At 46.6% G+C, this 21,918-nt stretch overlaps 1 protein-coding gene across 1 annotated transcript in view; it reads left to right on the top strand.

Annotated features, from left to right (window-relative positions):
* Positions 1–21,918, top strand: part of RNF213 (ring finger protein 213) — a 394,954-nt gene that overhangs the window by 198,901 nt on the left and 174,135 nt on the right. Inside the window, exons 25-27 of the mRNA XM_073568003.1 lie at positions 3,875–5,015; positions 5,606–5,799; positions 5,963–6,118. Coding sequence (XP_073424104.1) covers positions 3,875–5,015; positions 5,606–5,799; positions 5,963–6,118 — 1,491 coding nt within the window. The remainder of the gene's footprint in view (positions 1–3,874; positions 5,016–5,605; positions 5,800–5,962; positions 6,119–21,918) is intronic.

Below are 21,918 nucleotides of genomic sequence, written 5' to 3'. Positions count from 1 at the left end.
CGACGGGGGCCTTCGGGGGCCTGAGGAAGCTGGCTTCCTCAGTGCCTGCAAAGCGCAGGCATGAGGAAGCCTTCTGCAGTGCCTGTGTCAGATCGCTGATCTGTCACAGTGATCTGTGATGTGACAGATCAACGATCTGTCACAGGACAGTGATGTCCCACCTGGGACTATTTAATAAAGTAAAAAAAAAATAAAAGTGTAAAAATAATTTAAAAAAAAATCGCCAAATATATTAGAAAAAAAAAAAAATATTCCCCCAATAAATCCATTTTTTGGAAATAAAAAAAAAACAATAAAAGTACACATATTAGGTATCGCCGCGTCCGTAACGACCCGCCCTATAAAACTGTCCCATTAGTTAACCCCTTTAGCGAACCCCTTAAAAAATAAAAATAAAAAACGAAGCAAAAAATAATGATTTATCATACCGCCAAACAAAAAGTGTAATAACGCGCGATCAAAAAGACGCATATAAATATCCATGGTACCGCTGAAAACGACATCTTGTCCCGCAAAAAACGAGCCGCCACACAGCATCATCAGCGAAAAAATAAAAAAGTTATAGCTCGCTGAATAAAGCGATGCAAAAATAATTATTTTTTATATAAAATAGTTTTCATTGCATAAAACCGACAAAAACATAAAAAAACGACCTAAATGAGGTATCGCTGTAACCGTACTGACGTGAAGAATAAAACCTCTTTATCAATTTTACCGCACGCGGAACGGTGTAAACGCACCCCCCCCAAAAAGAAATTCATGAAACGCTGGTTTTTGTTCATTCTGCGTCCCAAAAATCGGAATAAAAAGCGATCAAAAAATTCCACGTGCCCGAAAATGGTACCAATAAAAACGTCAACTCGTCCCGCAAAAAATAAGACCTCACATGGCTCGGTGGGTCAAAATACGGAAAAATTATAGCTCTCAATATGTGGTGATGCAAAAACTATTTTTACAATAAAAAGCGTCTTTTAGCGTGCGACAGCCGCCAAACATAAAAACCGCCATAAATAGTAAATCAAACCCCCCGTTATCACCCCCTTAGTTAGGGAAAAATAATAAAATTAAAAAAAATGTATTTATTTCCATTTTTCCGTTAGGGTTAGGGTTAGGGCTAGGGGTGTGTTGGGGTAGGGTTAGGGCTAGGGTTAGGGTAGGGTTAGGGCTAGGGCTAGGGTTAGGGTTAGGGGCGTGTTGGGGTTCGGGTTGGAGTTAGAATGGGGGTTTCCACTGTTTGGGCACATCAGGGGCTCTCCAAATGCAATATGGCGTCTGATCTCAATTCCAGCCAATTCTGAGTTGAAAAAGTCAAATGGTGCTCCTTCCCTTCCAAGCTCTGCTATGCGCCCAAACAGTGTTTTACCCCCACATGTAGGGTATCAGCCTACTCAGGACAAATTGCAAAACAATTTTTGGGGTCCAATTTCTCCTGTTACCCTTAGGAAAATTAAAAATTGGTGGCAAAAATATCATTTTTGTGGAAAAAAATGATTTTTTTATTTTCACGTCCGAGTGTTATAAACTTCTGTGAAGCACTTGGGGGTTCAAAGTGCTCACCACACATCTAGATAAGTTCCGTGGGGGGTCTAGTGTCCAAAATGGGGTCACTTGTGGGGAGTTTCAATAGTTTAGGTACATCAGGGGCTCTCCAAACGCACATGACACCCGCAGACCATTCCATCAAAGTCTGCATTCCAAAACGTCACTGCTTCCCTTCCGAGCCCCGACGTGTGTCCATACAGTAGTTTTCTCCCACATATGGGGTGTCAGCGTACTCAGGACAAATTGGACAACAACTTTTGGGGGTCCAATTTCTCCTGTTACCCTTGGGAAAATGAAAAAATTGGGGACTAATTGATCATGTTTGTGGAAAAAAATACGATTTTTTTATTTTCACGCCCGGGCGTTGTAAACTTCTGTGAAGCACTGGGGGGTTCAAAGTGCTCACCACACATCTAGATAAGTTCTTTGGGGGGTCTAGTTTACAAAATGGTGTCATTTGTGGGGGGTTTCCACTGTTTAGGTACATTAGGGCCTCTCCAAAGGCAACATGACACCCGCAGACCATTCCATCAAAGTCTGCATTCCAAAACGTCACTACTTCCCTTCCGAGCCCCGAGGTGTGCCCATACAGTAGTTTTCTCCCACGTATGGGGTATCAGCATACTCAGGACAAATTGGACAACAACTTTTGGGGTCCAATTTCTCCTGGTACCCTTGGGAAAATAAAAAAAATGGTGACTAAAAGATCATGTTTGTGGAAAAAATACGAATTTTTTATTTTCACGCCCGGGCGTTGTAAACTTCTGTGAACCCCATGGGGGGTCAAAGTGCTCACCACACATCTAGATAAGTTCCTTAGGGGGTCTAGTTTCCAAAATGGTGTCATTTGTGGGGGGTTTCCACTGTTTTGGTACATCAGGAGTTTTCCAAACGCGACATGGTGTCCGATCTCAATTCCAGCCAAAAACGTCAAATGGCGCTGCTTCCCTTCCAAGCTCTGCCATGCGCCCAAATAGTGGTTTACCCCCACATGTGGGGTATCAGCGTACTCAGGACAAATTGCACAATAACTTTTAGGGTCCTGTTACCCTTGGGAAAATAAAAATTGGGGTGTAAAGATCATTTTTGTGGAAAAAATATGATTTTATAATTGTACCGCTGTACGTTATAAACTTCTGTAAAGCCCTTGTGGGTTCAAAGTTCTCACCACATATCTAGATAAGTTCCTTGGGGGGTCTAGTTTCCAAAATGGGGTCACTTGTAGGGGGTTTCCACTGTTTAGGTACATCAGGGACTCTCCAAACGTGACATGGCGTCCAATCTGAATTCCAGCCAATTTTGCATTGAAAAAGTCAAACGGCGCTCCTTCCATTCTCAGCTCTGCCATGCGCCGAAACAGTCGTTCCCTCCCACATATCAGGTATCTGCGTACTCAGAACAAATTGCACAATAACTTTTGCAGTTCAATTTCTCCTGTTACCCTTGGTAAAATAAAAAAAATTGAACCTGAAGTATTTTTTTTATGAAAAAAAGTTAGATGTTCATTTTTTTTTAAATATTCAAAAAAATTCCTGTGACGCACCTAAAGGGTTAATAAACTTCTTGAATGTGGTTTTGAGCACCTTAAGGGGTGCAGTTTTTAGAATGGTGTCACTTTTGGGTATTTTCTATCATATAGACCCCTCAAAGTGGCTTCAAATGTGATGTGGTCCTAAAAATAAAATGGTGTTGTAAAAATGAGAAATCGCTGGTCAACTTTTAACCCTTATAACTTCCTAACAAAAAAAATTTTGGTTCCAAAATTGTGCTGATGTAAAGTAAACATGTGGGAAATGTTAGTTATCAAGTTTTTTGTGTGCCGTATCTCTGTGATTTAAGGGCAAAAAAATTCAAAGTTGGAAAATTGCGAAATTTTCAAAATTTTCGCCAAATTTCCGTTTTTCTCACAAATAAACGCAAGTTATTTGAATGAAATTTTACCACTAACATGAAGTACAATATGTCACGAGAAAACATTGTCAGAATCACCGGGATCCATGGAAGCGTTCCAGAGTTATGACCTCATAAAGGTACAGTGGTCAGAATTGTAAAAATTGGCTCGGTCATGAACGTGCAAACCACCCTTGGGGGTGAAGGGGTTAAAGTAATGTGTACTGTATTTTCGAAGGTTCATAGTTTTGCGTTCTTTCCAGTCTCATCTCAGATCTTATTAACACTTTCCCGAGCAATCGCTATATGTGATGCAGTCATTAATTGTGGAAGTCTTACATGCTCATAAGTACAGGAGAGCAAAACCGAAGAAAATGTGAAAAACAGGGATCTCAGTAAGTTCGTATGATATTTATGACTAATATTTTCTTGTCTTTTCCAGATTTTTTCCAATGTCCAGAGGCTTGGAAGATCATTTATGGACCTTCATTTAGCTGGAAATATGTTATTTAGAACATGGAAAGCAGAAATTTACTGTTCAGATGATGCAAAAATTAGCATTTGTATGAAATTTGATGTCAATGGCATCGATAATGTGGAAGGACAAGGAACTCTTACCGGTCTCCTTCCAGATATCTGCAGAACAATGGAGAGCCTGCTGGCAGAGTGGCTGGAATTTATGAACACGAAGAGGTCACAGCTTTACTACCTGAATTATTACACGGCAGAACAGTTGGTTTTCCTGAGCGAACAGTTTCAGAGAAGAGATATCAGTGAGGAGGCGCTTGTAATGTTGTCTTTTATTAAGTCCGAGTGTCAGAAAATTGACACAATCAACTCCTGTTACATTGGATCTTCTACTGGGAGCCGCCCAAACAGGATGACTTTTGCACGACTATTTTCAAGCTGTAAAAGTGTATTGGAGAAGCTAAGGCTGGTGTGGGGGCATTCTATGGCATATATGAATGCCTTATTCCCAGGATGCTTAGATTTAGATACTCTGGGTAGACGCTTGGACTCTTTAGCAAAGCAAAATGCTAAATGGGTTGTGCGCAAGTTCCATCCCAGTTTGCATGAAGGTCGCCCCAATTTAGTGTTATGTCCCTCATCCCAGATCTTGTCCTGTGTGTTGTCAATTTATATGCACAGCGTTAAAGAGCCTTTGCCGTCTTATGATGAAGTTTTGCTGTGCACGCCTCAAACTTCATTTGAAGAAGTTGCCTTATTTTTCCGGAGGTGTCTAACAACAGGTTACAATGGCAGGAAGATTTACAGTCTAATCTATGCAGATGAACTAAACTATGATACGGCATACAAATCCGAGCAGCTCTTCCAGCAGCTGCAGGCCCGAAGTGACCATGACTTCTACCTAGTGATCATATGTAACTCTGATCGGGAACATTGCTACATCCCCTCCGTCTTCAGCCAGCACAAAGTGCACATGATTCCGCAGAATCCCCTCGAAGAGCTGCAGCGTTATCTACGCAATCATTTTACTGTCTATCCGGCGGCTGTTTCAGCTGCTCATATATTTCAGAATGGACTTGGTGCTGGTATTGTGTCATCCAAACGTGCCGGAGCGGGTAAGTAGGATCTGGTTTATATTTTAAGCCCTTATTATATTGCCAATAGACCTCTTCTTGTTCCCAGCAACAAAACGGTAAAAATAACCTCTTTGCTCCCCACAAAACAATGCCCACTCCTTTGTCCCCATAATAGATAGCGCTACCGCCTTTTTTCTTGAAAAAGCATTAAAATTCATTGATGTCACACTGAAGGTAGCAGCAAAGGTCTATTTGGCCTGTAAAGTCAGCTGCTATAGCAGAGCGGATAGAATGCCATGGAGATATGGCTGCCATGGTATGGCTTGAACATGGGTGTCAATTGTATCTGTTTCATGAGAATGCTGAAAAAATTGAAAATGTAGCTGTCATAGTGATAATAGGGGTCCCCTTTGAGACTGGGGCCCTTGGCAGTTTTTCAGCACACCCCATAATTGGCCCTTGTTTTAGCAGCCAACTCAAAATATATCTCCCCTTATACATTCAAAACAATTGTTAGTGCCTTATCACAGCTATGAATTAAAAATCTTTCTATTGAAATCTAGTGATACCTGTGTTCTATGAAACCAATGATAAGTAATGGTTAGACGACAACTTTCCATTTGTTCCAGGAAAATCTCTGTATGTGAAAAGGCTTTACCAAAAGCTTGAATCAGACTTCAAGACTAAAAGACCAATTCTCAAAACAATCCGGCTAATCAACCCAGAAGTTGATGAAAATAAAGTTTTGAAAACCTTGCTGCCTTTTCTTGATGAAAAGCTGAAGAATTGCCCTATAATATTCCATATTGATATTACATCTTCTGTAAGTAATTCATACCTTCAACATCATTGTCCTCCATGTCTAAATAATGCTACCACTTAATGTCACCTACAAAAGCACACAGCACAACTCCATGTCAAAAATAATGAATCTGGAAATATATTTTGTAGAATTCGTAACCTCTCGTGTTATTCTTATTCTGCAGGTCAACAAGGGCATTTCAGAATTCCTGTTCAAGCTTTTTGTCCTGAAATATCTGATGGATTCAGAGGGAAGAATATGGAAGCGCTTGCCGAGTCATCTGTACATTGTTGAGATTTTAGAATCTGCAAGCACAACGTTCACAAAACAGTTACAGTCTGTAAGAAGTCACCATTGATTTACCAAGTGTTGGTTGCCTTATGGCTTAAAATGTGAAATTAGAAAAAAACAGCAGTTTTCTTATAGAAATGGAGACACTGTTGTTATGGGCTGTATGAGCTATTGTAGGTCAGGCCTAGTCTCCTAACGAAGTATTGATGTTTTGGGATGAAAGGAGGCAAGGTTTTCAAAAATAAAAAAGCATACAAAATATAAAAAGGCCAAAAAATACTATATATAATCTAAAAAGGCAAAAACAAAAATATCAAAAGATATAATATAAGGATAATAATGGCCAAAACATACAAGTTTTAATTGAAAGTTTTAAAAGGACAAAAATAAACAGGGTATCTTAATTATATTTTGGGAAAAAAGTAGCCAAGGTTTTTCTGTACCACCCAATTAAGTGCTCCCCGGCCACCAATATTTTTTTCATTATTTTCTTTGGATCAGACAACTGACTTACAAAAGATTGAGAAATATAATAGGTTAACACACAACCCGTAAGTGAATAGATCTAGTTTCCTTCAGTGACAAATGAAGACAGAATAATATCATTTACATAGTTATCATGTAAAGATATATAAAGGCAAAAAGATTCATAATTTCAAGAGATCATCTAAAAATATAAATAGACTAAAATATGCAAGATATCAAATAACATCTAAATATTTAAAAAGGCAAAAATACTATGTATTATAAGATATAAAAAGACAAAGACATACAGGATATTAAATGCTATTATCCAAAAGTTAGAAAAAAAACTATCAAAAGCTATCATTTACAGATCTAAAAAGACAAAAACGACTATATGTTAAGGGGTATCATCAAAAGATATAAAATGCCAAAACAGAAATATGAAAATATATAATCCAAAGATAATAAAGGCTAAAAACATGAGTTTTAAAGGTTTTAATTGAAACATTTAACCCCTTTCTGACATCTGACGTACTATCCCGTCCATGGGACCTGGGCCCCTATGCCCATGGACGGGATAGTACGTCTAGCGCGATCAGCTGCGCTCACGGGGGGAGCGCAGCTGATCGCGGCCGGGTGTCAGCTGATTATCACAGCTGACACCCGGCACTATGTGTCAGGGGCGGTCACGGACATTAGCCCCTGGCACACTGCTATCAAACATGATCGCAGTGTATTGAGGGTTTAGGGAAGCATCGGCAGGGAGGGGGCTCCCTTCGTGCTTTCCTGAGCCCCCCGCAGCAGCGTGATGTGCAGCGCTACTGCGGGGGCCTCCTTCCTTGTAGGTCCCCGGATCCAATATGGCGCCGGGGACCTTCGGGGGCCTGCAAGGGAGGCGTCATCCTCATGCCTGCTGAGCGCAGGCATGAGGAAGTCTGCTGCAGTGCCTGTGACAGATCGCTGATCTGTCACAGCAATCTGTGATGTGACAGATCAGCGATCTGTCACATGACAGTGATGTCCCCCCTGGGACATTGTAATAAAGTAAAAAAAAAAAAGTGTAAAAATAATTTAAAAAAAAAAAAGCTAAATAAATAAAAAAAAATCCCTAATTCATTTTTTGAAAATAAAAAACAAAAGTACACATTTGGTATCGCCGCGTTCGTAATGACCCGCCCTATAAAACTGTCCCACTAGTTAACCCTTTTAGCGAACCCCTTAAATAAAAACAAAAAATAATGATTTATTTATCATACCGCCGAACAAAAAATGTAATAACGCGCGATCAAAAAGACGGATAGAAATAACCATGGTACCGGTGAAAACGTCATCTTGTCCCGCAAAAAACGAGCCACCACACAGCATCATCAGCGAAACAATAAAAAAGTTATAGCTCGCAGAATAAAGTGATGCAAAAATAATTATTTTTTTAAGTAAAATTGTTTTCATTGCATAAAAGCGCCAAAACATAAAAAAAGACATAAATGAGGTATCGCTGTAACCGTACTGACCCGAAGAATAAAATCACCTTATCAATTTTACTGCACGCGGAACGGTGTAAACACCCCCCCCAAAAGAAATTCTTGAAATGCTGGTTTTTGTTCATTCTGCGTCGGAATAAAAAGCGATCAAAAAATGTCACACGCCCGAAAATGGTACCAATAAAAACATCAACTCATCCTGCAAAAAATAAGACCTCACATGACTCTGTGGGTCAAAATACGGAAAAATTATAGCTCTCAAAATGTGGTGATGCAAAAACTATTTCTTTATCGCCTTATTGGGGGACACAGATTACCATGGGTGTATGCTGCTAGGAGGCTGACACTATGCAAAACAAGAAAATTAGCTCCTCCCCGGCAGTATACACCCCCTGACAGGCACCAAGTACCTCAGTTTGTGCTTAGTGTCTGTAGGAGGCGAACCGGGATCTTCCCAGATCCGCAATTAACCATTCATTTCCTTCTCTTTTAGGGCTTAATTGTGTGTGTTAATCTCTCTCTTTTCAATTTTGCAGATTCAGCATCTGGAAACAGGGTGTAAGTTCATCCTGCTTTCCAATATTAGGCGGCTGAGCGAGCAATGAGGTGTTACCCACATCGCAACTCTCAGGACCGCAGGCAGGACCTTTTCCCATATCACCGTCGGGTACTATGGGCGGATACAGGTGGCGGGTCCTGCCGATTCCCCTCCTCATCCCTCTCCCAGGACAGGGCTGAGAGGAAGACGGCGGTCACCGGCGGTGACGTTCCTATTCTAGTTGGCGCCGTCTTCTGCACCAAGCGAACATGGTGCGGGTACAGAGGACCTTTTCTCCCAGCGGCCTGCTCCCTACCCGCGGGCCCCTGTGGTTAGGCTGAGTTCACACGTGGCGTTTTTTTCGCGTTTCCGCGGCGGTTTTAACCGCGCGATTTTGCCGCGAAAACGCGAAAAATAAGCATCCCATGCATTCCTATGGGATTCCGCAATGCTGTGCTAATGCTGCGGTTTTTACCGCGGCGGAATCGCTTTGCGGTAAAAAACGCAGCATGCTCATTAATTTGCGGAATGGCGGCGATCCCGCACCCATAGGAATGCATTGTTCCGCTTACTTCCTGCATGTGGCTGTGCACACCATCAGGAAAGTAAGCAGAACATTTGCGGATGGTACCCACGGTCCGGAGGAGAGGAGACTCCTCCGGGCTTTGGGTACCATATCCCTGTAAAAAATAGAATTTAAAATTAAAAATATTTTTATTCTCACCTTCCGTCGTCCCGCGCAGCATTCCCGCTTCTCTCCACGCATCCGTTCCCAGTAAGCCTTTGCGAAAATGCCCGCGATGGCGTCCGTTCTCGCGGGATCGCGAAGTCTCGCGGTCATTCGCGCGACGTCATCGCGAATAACCGCGAGACTTCGCGATCCCGCGAGAACGGACATCATCGCGGGCATTTTCGCAAAGGATTACTGGGAACGGATGTGCAGGACGTCGGAAGGTAAGAATAACACCATTTTTTATTTTTTTTTTACATTCTATCTTTTACTACTGATGCTGCATAGGCAGCCTCAGTAGTAAAAAGTTGGTCACACTTGTCAAACACTATGTTTGACGAGTGTGACCAACCTGTCAATCAGTTCTCCAAGCGATGCTACAGATCGCTTGGAAAACGCTAGCATTTTGCAAGCTAAATACGCTTGCAAAATGCTACTTTTTCCGCGGGAATTTAAAATGCGATTTTCCCGCGGAATGGAATTCCGGAATTCTCGCGGTAATTTCCGCGAGAGTTCCGGTACGTGTGCACTTAGCCTGATCCTCTTCTGGATTTTAAGGTAAGCTGGATACATGCCCCTCCAGCCCTTCATTCAAATGGATGGAAGCAGAGCTCCCTAGTCTGACAGGGACCACTACAGGCGACTCTGGTAGCATTTACATCGGTCCCTGTTTGAAGCACTTTTAAATCTCCCGCCCTGCTTTCCTCATCGCTCACCTCCACGGGGTTCAGCAATGAGTTGCACAGGCACGGTTGGCCCTGGGGTTTAACAGCACGTCGGATCTCCTCACCGCAGGTTAACAGGTTCCCGGTGCACCGTGGAACATAAGCCTTGGGGGGGGGGGTAACCGGTAACTTTCGCTTTCTCTTTAAAAGCCACCTCCTCCTTGCTCTGCCCGCTTTCTTTTCGCGCTCTTTATTAACCCAATACAGGGTTATTTTCACCTCAGCGCTACCAGTCTCAGGCTTAGCCGCCTCCCCCCCCCCCCCCCCGCAGTTTCTTCCAATCACGCGGCTTAGCCACTAAGCTCCGCCCACTGCTATCGCCGTTCTGTCTGCCTGGAAGAGAGTTTTTTTCTCTCCTCCGGATCTCTGCTTGGGGGACACAGCGGCGTTCCTGGCTGCACCTCTGAACCTGGGTAGGCTAAGGCTGCAATTAGCTCCCTGCGGTAGTTTCACCTCAGTTCGTGCGACATTCTGTCACACTCTATACATATGCCCAACCCTGCAAGGGCTCTCTGTTTTAGACCCACAGCCACTCACTACGCCTGTGCGCATTGCAAAAAGAAGTGGGCATCAGGTCAGTCGTCTCCCTTCTGCCCGTCCTGCAGTCCTTCCATAATGTCGGCCCCTCAGGAGCACACCGAAGCCCAAAATGAGAGCTCTCCACCACAGTGGGCCGTGGCAATGTGTCAGTCGTTTTCTGATCTGACTAAAGTCTCTCAGTCCCTGGTCCAGGTCTTAGAACGTTTGCCGCAGCTATCTACAGCCACCGGTGCGCTGACCACCTCTCATGGCGAGTCGTCCGCTCCTGACCGCAACCTTCAGAGGGACAGACTGGGTAGGAGTTCTAGGAAGCGGGCTCTGTCTGGCTCATCTTTCAGCTCGCAAGGTCCTTCTGCTTCACCCAGGTTTCCTTCGTCGGCTCCTTCCTCAGAAGACGACCTTAGGTCAGACAATGATTCCCAATCGGGATCTGACTCAGAAGCAGATAACGTATCTAAAACACGGGACACGGTCGATAGTCTAATTTCGGCTATCTTCGAAACCCTCAAAATTAAGCAGAATAAAGAGCCCCCTCAGGAATGTTCTGTTCTCTTTAAATGAGCTCAACCTCCATCTCGAACCTATCCCAATCACAAAGAGTTCAATACTAGAGTTGAGCGAAACGGGTCGAAAAATTTCAAAAGTCGCCGACTTTTGCAAAGTCGGGTTTCATGAAACGAAACCCGACCCTAGGATGAGGTCGGCCACGAGGTCGGCGACTTACGCGCCAAAGTCGCGTTTCAAAAGTTTGTTTTGCGCTCTTTTTCAGCCAATCCGGATCCACGGACACTGTGGGCAATGTGATGACATAGGCATCTTTCAGAAGGGCATGCAAGTGATTGGCTTGCTTTGGTGGGCGTCACAGGGGTTATAAAAGGGCGTGCACGCCGACCGCCATCTTACTTCTGCCGATCTTAGCATAGGGAGAGGTTGCTGCTGCTGATTCTGTAGGGAGAGCGTTAGGCAGGGAAGAAGAAAAAAAAACTGCTTCTGCTGCTAGCGATTTTGCCTGTACAACACACCAGTCACTGTGTGTGCAGTGCAAGGGGAGGCTATATTGTGGTGGATCAGCGGTGTTGGTTGTTAGGCTGCCTTCTAAGGCTTCCTGACAGCTGCATTGCTGTTTACCCTCTGCTCTGCAAACTGCTTTTTTAAAAGCAATCCCAATTTTTTTTTTTGTCCTGCTGAGGTACTGAGCGTGCATTTTTTCACACCATACAGCATGTACGCTCCTCACACAGTACCGTGTAACGGCTGTTATCACAGCCACAGTGAAGCTATCTGTGTGTCACTCTGTGAGAATAAGTCGAGGACATGTTCCGTTCTTACAGACCTGCACCTACTAGTTTTGTCTAGCTTTCAAACAGTTAAATATATTTGCTGTTTGATCACATTCAAAACTATAGAGAGACAGCGTGTGTCAGTCCGTATACTTAAAAAATACGGAGCTTGACAATTTTACGTACACCAGACAGCCGTGTACGTGCACGCTCCTCTCAGTACCGTGTAACGGCTGTTATCATGGCCACAGTGAAGCTATCTGTGTGTCACTGTGGAAGGATAAGTGGAGGACTTGTTCCGTTCTTACAGACCTACACTCTAGGGAGATTCCTATTCTGCCCAATTCTACATACACCTTGTAGTTTGTGATACACTAGCCAATTTCTGCCTGTGACATAGCGCTCTGATATTCAGTGGGCCTCACACAATCCAAAAGTGTCCAGTGTCCACAAGTGTGTGCAGAAATTCAAAATCTCTGTGATCCTGTAGTCACTTTTTTCACACCTGTGCCATCGAGCCTGTGACATAGCGCTCTGATAGTCAGTGGGCCTCACACAATCCAAAAGTGTCCAGTGTCCACTAGTGTGTGCAGAAATTCAAAATCTCCCTTATCCTGTAGTCACTTTTTTCACACCTGTGCCATCGAGCCTGTGACATAGCGCTGTGATATTCAGTGGGCCTCACACAATCCATAAGTGTCCAGTGTCCACAAGTGTGTGCAGAAATTCAAAATCTCCCCTGTCCTATAGACACCTTGTACCTTGTTTTACATTACTATATAGTTTGTTGGATTTTGTCTACATTTCTACAAAAAATGAGGAAGGCTGGTGGAAGAAGCCGTGGAATTGGGCGGGGGTTGGCAGCTGGTAATGATGGTGTTGGTGGTGGATCTGATGGTAGTGGCAAGAGCAAAATAGGACCGAATGCAGGAGGTGTTGAGCCTGCGTCATCGTCTGGCTCCATAAGGCTTCGAAGGCTTAGTTTTCTACGAGTTGGCAAACCGCTTTTAAAGCCAGAGCATCAGGAAAAAGTTTTATCTTACATTGCTGACTCAGCCTCCAGCTCTATCACCTCTTCTTCTGAAGTTGTAAAAAGTAAAAGCACTGAGTCGTCATTGGAGGCTCATGTTCATGAACCACACCTTTCCTTGTGTCCTTCACCCCAACCAAGATTGAAGGATGATGCAGGCCATACTACTGATTACTCCATGGAGCTGTTTTCTCATACCATGCCTGGATTATCAAGTGAAATGGTGAATTACCCAGGCCAAGATGACTCTGACATGGAGTGCACTGATGCACAGCCGCTGATAGATGATTCTGCTGGTACAGTCACTCAGAGCACTACATTGTCCTCGCAGTGTACAGAGCCAGATTCTGACCCTGATGAGACTCAGCTGCCCCTTCCCGCACACTATACCACCATACACGGTGACACAGAGGAAGGTGCACATGACATTGAAGAGGAGGTGATGGATGACCCAGTTGTTGACCCAGATTGGCATCCATTGGGGGAAGAGGGTGCTGCTTCCAATAGCTCAGATGAGGAGCATCCACAGCAGACATCGACATCGCAACAGCTGTTATCTGGCAGGCCCGGAGCACTCCAAAGACAGGTTCCAAAAATCAAAAGAGTTGCTGGACAGCTTGTCCAGAGGGTCAAAAGATCACAGCGTGCTAGGCCGCAAAATATCTGCCAAAGTAGGAAGAGTGCAGTGTGGCACTTTTTTGAACAAAATCCTCATGATCAGGCCAAGGTTATCTGTAAGAAGTGCGCAAAGACCTTTAGCCGAGGGAAAAATCTGAAAAATTTGAATACCAGTTGCATGCTTAGACATTTAACCACCATGCACTTGCAAGCGTGGACACAACACCAAACCTCAAGTGCCACATGTGCAACTGATCACAAAGAAGGTAGTCAGCAACACTACATTGTTTCCCCCACTGTAAGCCCACCGGTTAGCACAGCAGCAAATGTTGAGGTGTCGTTGCAAGGCCACAGCAGTCAGGGAATCCCACTGTTATATCAACGAAATACTGAATCTAGGCCATCAGAAAGAACACCAACTCCATCACCATCATCAACCCTCTCTCAGTCCGCCCTGTCCACCGCTACTTCCACCATATGCAGCTCTCAAGTCCAGCTCACCCTCCCAGACACTACGAGTAGGTCAAGAAAGTACTCAGTCTCTCATCCGCGTACACTGGGTTTGAACGCCCACATTGCCAAACTAATCTCGTTTGAGATGATGCCCTTTCGGTTGGTGGAAAGCACAGCTTTCCGCGAACTCATGGCCTATGCAGTACCACGCTATGACCTACCCAGTCGCCACTTCTTCTCTCGCAAAGCCATCCCAGCCCTCCACCATCATGTGAAAGACCGCATTGTCCATGCACTCAAGCAGTCAGTGAGCGGAAAGGTGCACCTCACAACTGATGCATGGTCCAGTCGGCATGGCCAGGGCCGTTACGTGTCCATCACTGCGCACTGGGTTAATGTGGTGGATGCAGGGTCCACAGGGGACAGCGGTGGTGGGACAGTGCTGCCTAGCCCACGGTATAGGAAACAGTTGGCTGTAGGCGTTCGACCCTCCTCCTCCTCCAGAAGCGAAAGCTCGTCCACAGAGCGCAGTCGTACGAGCACTCCATCTGCAGCTGCCACTGTTGCACACGATGTGTCCCCCTATCGAGCAGCTAGTGGAAAGCGTCAGCAGGCTGTGTTGCAGATGATGTGTTTGGGCGACAGACACACCGCCGAGGTGCTGGCCGAGTACTTGAAGCGACAAACTGAGTCATGGCTGGGCAGTGTACATCTTGAGGCAGGCAAGGTAGTTAGTGATAACGGCCGTAATTTTGTGGCAGCCATAGCCCTTTCAAAACTCAGCCACATACCTTGCTTGGCTCACACCTTGAACCTGGTGGTGCAGTGCTTCCTCAAAAATTATCCGGAGTTAACAGCCCTGCTCCAGAAGGTGCGAAGACTGTGCGCGCACATCCGCCGGTCGCCTGTACACTCCGTTCGTATGCAGAAGCTGCAGCGATTGCTCCACCTTCCCAACCACCGCCTCATTATCGACATTGCAACAAGGTGGAACTCCACCCTGCACATGGTGGAGCGGCTGTGCGAGCAGAGGCAGGCCATAATGCATTTGTGGGAGGATACACGGCCAGGCACTTTGAGAGCAGACATGGAGTTGACAGGTGTGCAGTGGTCGAAGCTGAAAGACCTCTGTAAAGTCCTTCAGTGTTTTGAGGAATGCACACGGCTGGTAAGCGCAGACGACGCCATCCTAAGCATGAGCATCCCACTTATGCGTCTGCTCATGCAAACTTTGACGCACCTTAAGGAGCAGGCGTCTGCAGCCAATGTTGATGAGGCGGAAGAGGAGGAGGGAATCCTTGATGACATTCAGCCATTGTCTGCTCAGGGACCTCTCCTGGACGAGGTGGAGGAGGAGGAGGAGGAGGATGATGATGGGGATGATTACTTAGGGGAGGAGGATGCATCTCGTGGGGCAAGTGAAAATGTTGGCGTGGCAAGGTCTGGTACAGGGTTTGTGCGTGACTGGAGGGATGTGGATTTGCCAGAAAGTGCTCCTCCAATCAGCACTCGCAGTGCATCATTGACACCGGGAACATTGGCCCACATGTCAGATTATGCCTTGCAGATTCTAAAAAGGGACCCCCACATTGCCAAAATGATGAACGATGACGACTACTGGTTGGCCAGCATCCTGGATCCACGCTATAAAGGCAAATTACAAAACATCATGCCACAGGAGAACCTTGACCTAATATTGGCTAATAAACAAGCAACTCTGGTAAATCGGTTGCTTGAGGCATTCCCAGCACACAGCAGCGGTGATGGTTCTCACACGAGCCGTACGGGCTGGGGGCAGCTTGGCAGAGGTGTTCATGGTGCACACAGCAGAAGTGGCGTTGGAGACAGGGGTTTCATGACAATGTTGTGGACTGATTTTTCAAGTACCGCTCACACAACTGGTAATACTGCATCGATGGAAAGTGACAGGAGACTGCAGTTGTCAACTATGGTTACAAACTACTTTTCCTCCCATATCGATGTTCTCCCACACAGGTCATTCCCCTTTGACTGTTGGGCCGCTAAACTGGACACCTGGCCTGAATTGGCACAATATGCCTTACAGGAGCTCGCTTGCCCAGCTGCAAGTGTGCTATCGGAAAGAGTCTTCAGTGCAGCTGGATCAATCCTGACAGAAAAAAGGACCCGTCTGTCAACCCAAAATGTGGATGATCTAACCTTCATTAAAATGAACCATGCATGGGTTTCCAAGGATTTTGTCCCACCTTCCCCTGATGACACATATGGTGACAGAAAAATGGCTTGCTTTGGTCCACCTCTTCCTGGGACTTGACCTATTTCGCCTTTTGCATTAGCTGAATGTCCAACATCAACATATGCCACTTTCTAAAACTCCCTAACTGTGCTGCCTCCCCCCCCCATGGCCGGGGTCACCACCTAGCGCACGACACCGTGCGAGTGCCGTTGCCCTGGACAGGTGGGTAGGCCGACTCTTGGGCGCGGGCATTGGCACAGGGTCCCTCATAGTGCAATCAAGTGTCTCTGACGGTGGTGGTGCACAGCCGCCATCAGACACACTGACGTACTATGAGGGGCCCAGTGCCAGTACCGACGCCCACGAGTGGGCCCCCCTTGCTTGGGCAGGGCCCCAGCATTTGCAATCTTTACCTCTCCCTGCTCCTCCGCTGTGTAGTCTGGGCCGTCAAATCCATACTGTGCCTGACACCGTCTGAGCCTGCCTTCTGATGTATAGACATATATTTTGAATGTGTACGCTATCCATACATGTTATCCGGAGATACGGTACCCTTTCTCACCTTTGTGCAATCACGTGTAATCCATACTGGGCCTAACACCGTCTGAGCCTGCCTCCTGATGTATAGACATATATTTTGAATGTGTACGCTATCCATACATGTTATCCGGGGATACGGTACCCTTTCTCACCTTTGTGCAATCTATACTGGGCCTATCACCGTTTGAGCCTGCCTCCTGATGTATAGACATATATTTTGAATGTGTACACTATCCATACATGTTATCCGGGGATACGGTACCCTTTCTCACCTTTGTGCAATCACGTGTAATCCATACTGGGCGTGAGAACGGCTGGCGAGCTGTTAAGCAAGCTACAGCACCTGTGATTTGCACACGTAAGTTTTTCATTTTTTCAGGAATGACGGTTAGGCCTAATTCCGGAACTGCGGTTGACCTGCACTTACTGGGAAATAATCGTTCGCGGGTAATAATTGTAATCAGTGATCCCCATCACTAACGTTCAGCGGGTTATCTGCACCTGTAAGCGACAAACGCTGGCATTTTCAGTGTAGCGCACATGCAGCCACGGACATGTAAGGGCATGACACACCAGTTATTGGCCAATCTCATGTGCCAGAGCCTCACGTGTCCCTCTAGTAAGCCGGACTTGGACCGCGGGGCATGACGGAGTCTCATTCGTTAACGGAATTAAGCTTGCAATGTGTGCATCTGTTCTGTAGCTGGCATGGTTGAGGTTTCCCAGGTGGAGTCGAATTTAACCGTAGGCTCCACTCCTGGTGGTGCCCTTCTGGACATTCCTTTAAGGTTCAGCTTTGCAACCATACTGCCCACGTAAAACAAACACTTTGCCTTCATGAACGCTGTTTGGAGGGTCTTTACTCGTGGGAATAACGCCACCCAATCAGTTAACCTGCTAGAGAGATCCTTCGTTGCTCCCAAGCATGACATCACACTCCCTAGGAGGAAGGTAATGCCACTGTGGCGACCGTACTCCTGGGGGCGACACAAGTGCACTGATGCCCAGCCACTGCTCGATGAATCTGCTGGTACATTGACCCAGACCACTACATTCCCCTCGCACGCTACATGGCCTGAATCTGACCCTGATGAAACTCAGATTACCCTTCCCATATACAGTTCCATCTTACACAGTGACAAAGAGGAAGCTGCAGATGAAAGTGCATGTTCGGCCCACCCGCCATCAGACACACCACCGTACTATCAGGGGCCCTGTGCCAGTGCCGTCGCCAACGAGTGGGCCCCCCCTGCTGCCTCAGGATCACAGCACTTGCAAGGTTGAAATACTGTGCAGTGAGATGGAAAATGGGGACGACGAGGAGTCCGGACTAGTACAGGGATTCCCTAGCGAGGAGACTTATTTGATTGTTTTCAATGTTGGGACAGCAATTTTTGGGGAGCACTATACTCTGGAGAATGATAGATGGGGCCCACCATACACTGGAACATTCCAAAGGTGGACATCAGGCACTGGAGCAGCATTTACAGGGCCCATTATACACTAGAGCATTAGAAATGGGGCCCATTATGTTTGGAGCATTATTTGGGCCCATAAGACAGTGGAGCTTCATCCATGGGGACCAACATATACTGTAGCATTATGTGGAGCTCATCATATACTGTTTCAAACATTATATGGGACCAATGATTCTGTATGGAGAAATAGATGGGCCTCGTCATGAGATGTAAAAAGTGAATTATTTTTCATTGTACTATACCGCTATTTCTCTGCCGTATCGGAGCATGATGAGTTGTGGTATGTGTTAAAGGGGCGCTCTTTCATCCAGGGCACATGAAAACCTGGAGCCAGCACTACCCCCCCACAACTTTAGCCAAATAACCCCCATTTTTCTTTGCGTAACTTGTATTATGAAGTTAATTAAGGTTGACAAGCTTAAGTAAGAAGAATTGATGCTTTTGGCATTCAAATGGGCACTGTAGGTGTGTTTCCTGTCCTCCTCTCACTGCCGACTTTTATTCCCCATTGACTTACATTGGGTTTCGTGTTTCGGGACGACCCCGACTTTTCCCTATAATCGGCCGATCTTGCTCGACCCGACTTTTGGAAAAGTCAGGTTTCACGAAACGAAACTCGACCCTAAAAAACCTAAAGTCGCTCAACTCTATTCGATACTACTCTATCCAAACACTGGGAGCACCCTGAGCAACGTTTTTCAGGCCGCAGGTACTTAGATGTGCTGTACCCCTTTGATGCAGACCTGCTCACAAAGTGGACCAAGGCTCCTGAGGTGGATCCCCCAGTTTCCCGGATAGCCTCTAAAACGGTTCTATCCCTTCCAGACGGGGCATCGCTTAAAGATCCATCAGACAGACAGAGTCGCTTGCCAAATCAATTTTTGAGGCTTCCGGCGCCTCTCTGTCCTATTTTCGCATCCGTCTGGGTGGCTAAAGTCATTTCGGCTTGGGCAAAAATTCTTCGCAAGGGCATCTTAGCGGCAGCCCCGCAAGATGAGCTAGCAGATCTAGCAGATCAAATTAATCATGCGGCCGGGTGCGTAGCAAGGGCTAACAGCAACATAGTAGCCATACGCCGAGTCCTTTGGCTAAAGTCATGGAATGCGGATACCACATCTAAAAAGTCACTTACCAACCTGCCATTCCACGGTTCTAGGCTTTTTGGAGCCAAGCTGGATCAGATAATTTCCGATGCCACTGGTGGTAAAAGCACTTCTCTTCCCCAGTCTCGACCAAAACGCTTTTTTAACAAAAAGGGTTTTCGGCCATTTAGGCCTTTTTGTCCCTTCTCTTCCAGAGAGAGATCTACCCAGCAAGATCGGCCTTCCGCCTCTAGGGAGCTGGAGCAGAAAAGACCATTTTACAAACCCGCTCCCCGCTGGATATCTAGAGGACAATACTCCAGGTCTTCAGGTGCCCGTTCCGGTAGGTTTTCCTCCAAGTGACGGGTCACCCCCACCTGGGGGAACCCGGAGAATTTCTCTGCTCTGTGGACATACGGGTTGCATATCTTCACATCCCTGTTTGTTTGCAACATCAGAAATATCTTCGTTTTGCGATTCAGGAAAATCACTACCAGTTCACGGCTCTTCCCTTCGGCCTAGCTTCCGCTCCCCGTGTTTTCACGAAGGTGATGGCGACAGTCATGGCCATCCTTCGCTCCAGAGGGATCCTCATAATCCCTTATCTGGACGATCTCTTGATCAAGGGCTCGTCCCGTCAAGACTGTCTTCAGAGTCTTCGCATAACCCTGGATACTCTCTGCCGCCTCGGATGGATAGTCAACAAGGAGAAGTCCATTCTGAGCCCCACTCAGCGCCTGACATTTCTGGGCATGGAATTCGACACGAATCTAGCCCAGGTGTTTCTTATGAGGGAAAAATTTCCGGCTCTTTCCAAGGGAATTCGAGGCCTCAAACGACCAACGCCCATTCCCCTTCGATCCTGCATGAAGGTTCTGGGTAAGATGGTAGCCTCCATGGAAGCAGTGCCCTTTGCACAATTTCATCTTCGCCCCCTCCAGCTGTCCCTTCTTTCAGCCTGGGACAAGACCACGTTGTCCTTGGACCGTCCCATTCTCCTCCCTATCAGAGTGAGGCAATCCCTGACTTGGTGGACAATGCCAGCGTCAGTTCTACAAGGGAGGTCCTTTCTTCCGCTTCAGTGGCAAATCATCACCACCAATGCCAGCCTTCTAGGGTGGGGAGCGGTTTTCCATCAGAAAGCGGCCCAAGGACACTGGAATCCACGGGAAGCTCTCCTCCCTAGCAATCTTCTGGAGATCAGAGCAATCTTCCTTGCCCTCCTCCGCTGGCAGCCTCTCCTCATAGGCAAGCCAGTCCGCATTCGATCGGACAACGCCACGGCTGTGGCGTACATAAACCATCAGGGGGGCACGCACAGCAGGCAAGTAATTTCAGAAGTGGCAAAGATACTGCGCTGGGCAGAACGTTACGTTCCGGCAATCTCCGCCGTTCACATTCCAGGGGTGGAAAATTGGGCAGCCGACTTCCTGAGTCGTCAAGGCCTAGCATCAGGCGAATGGGCTCTTCATCCCACAGTCTTCAATCAGATATGCCAGCGCTGGGGCTCACCGGATGTCGATCTCATGGCATCTCGGATGATCCACAAGGTTCCGCGCTTCGTAGCCAGGTCCAGGGATCCCCTAGCCGTAGCTTGCGACGCCCTAGTAATTTCGTGGTCCCAGTTCCAACTTCCGTATCTGTTTCCGCCTTTTGCCTTGACCCCAAGAGTGGTCAAGTTTAACGGCATGGCCGTTGAGGCCGAGATTCTGAGGGAATCGGGTTTGTCCAACCAGGTGATTCAGACTATGATCAGAGCCAGAAAACCAGTCTCTTCCCGCATTTACCATAGAAACTGGAAGGCTTTTTTCCGTTGGTGCGACAATAACAAAGTCTTTCCAATGTCCTTTTCCATTCCATCCGTACTCTGTTTTCTCCAGTCTGGCTTAGATGCGGGTCTGTCCCTCAGCACCCTCAAGGGTCAGGTTTCTGCTCTGTCTATCCTCTTCCAAAGAGAGCTCGCTTCCTTGCCGCAGGTTAAGACCTTTCTCCAAGGGGCCGCCCATGTCGCGCCTCCTCATCGTTCGCCGATAGACCCGTGGGATCTCAATCTCGTTCTTAGTGCTCTCCAAAAGGCGCCGTTCGAGCCTATCCAGGACATTCTTTTATCCCGTCTCTCATGGAAGGTAACCTTCTTGATTGCCATTACCTCCATCAGAAGAGTTTCTGAGTTGGCGGCCTTGTCATGTCCTTCCCCTTACCTGATTCTCCATCAGGACAAGGTCGTCCTCGGGCCCGTTCCTTCTTTTCTTCCAAAGGTGGTATCCTCTTTCCACATCATTGAGGATATCGTTCTCCCATCTTTTTGTCCTGCTCCTTCTCACCCTCTTGAGAAGTCTCTCCACAAACTGGATGTAGTTAGAGCCTTGCGTGTCTATCTCGCTAGGACTGCTTCATTTCGCCAATCCGATTCCTTGCTGGTCATCTCTGAAGGTCGCCGGAAAGGGCTTCCGGCATCCAAATCCACGATCGCTCGCTGGATTCGTTCTACCATTCTGGAAGCCTACCGACTCCAGGAAAAACAGCCCCCTCCGGGGTGAGAGCTCATTCCATCCGGGCTGTGGCAGCTTTGTGGGCCATTCGTCACCAGGCTTCGGTTTTACAAATTTGTATGGCCGCGACCTGGTCCTCTTTGCACACTTTTGCGAGGTTCTACAGGGTTCATACCCAGGCC

Source organism: Dendrobates tinctorius, unplaced genomic scaffold (assembly GCF_039654945.1).
Source record: "Dendrobates tinctorius isolate UK_male_01 unplaced genomic scaffold, ASM3965494v1 ptg000020l, whole genome shotgun sequence".
Lineage (NCBI taxonomy): Eukaryota > Metazoa > Chordata > Amphibia > Anura > Dendrobatidae > Dendrobates > Dendrobates tinctorius.
Note: the sequence above shows the minus strand (reverse complement) of the source record. Positions and strands in the feature narration are given on the sequence as shown.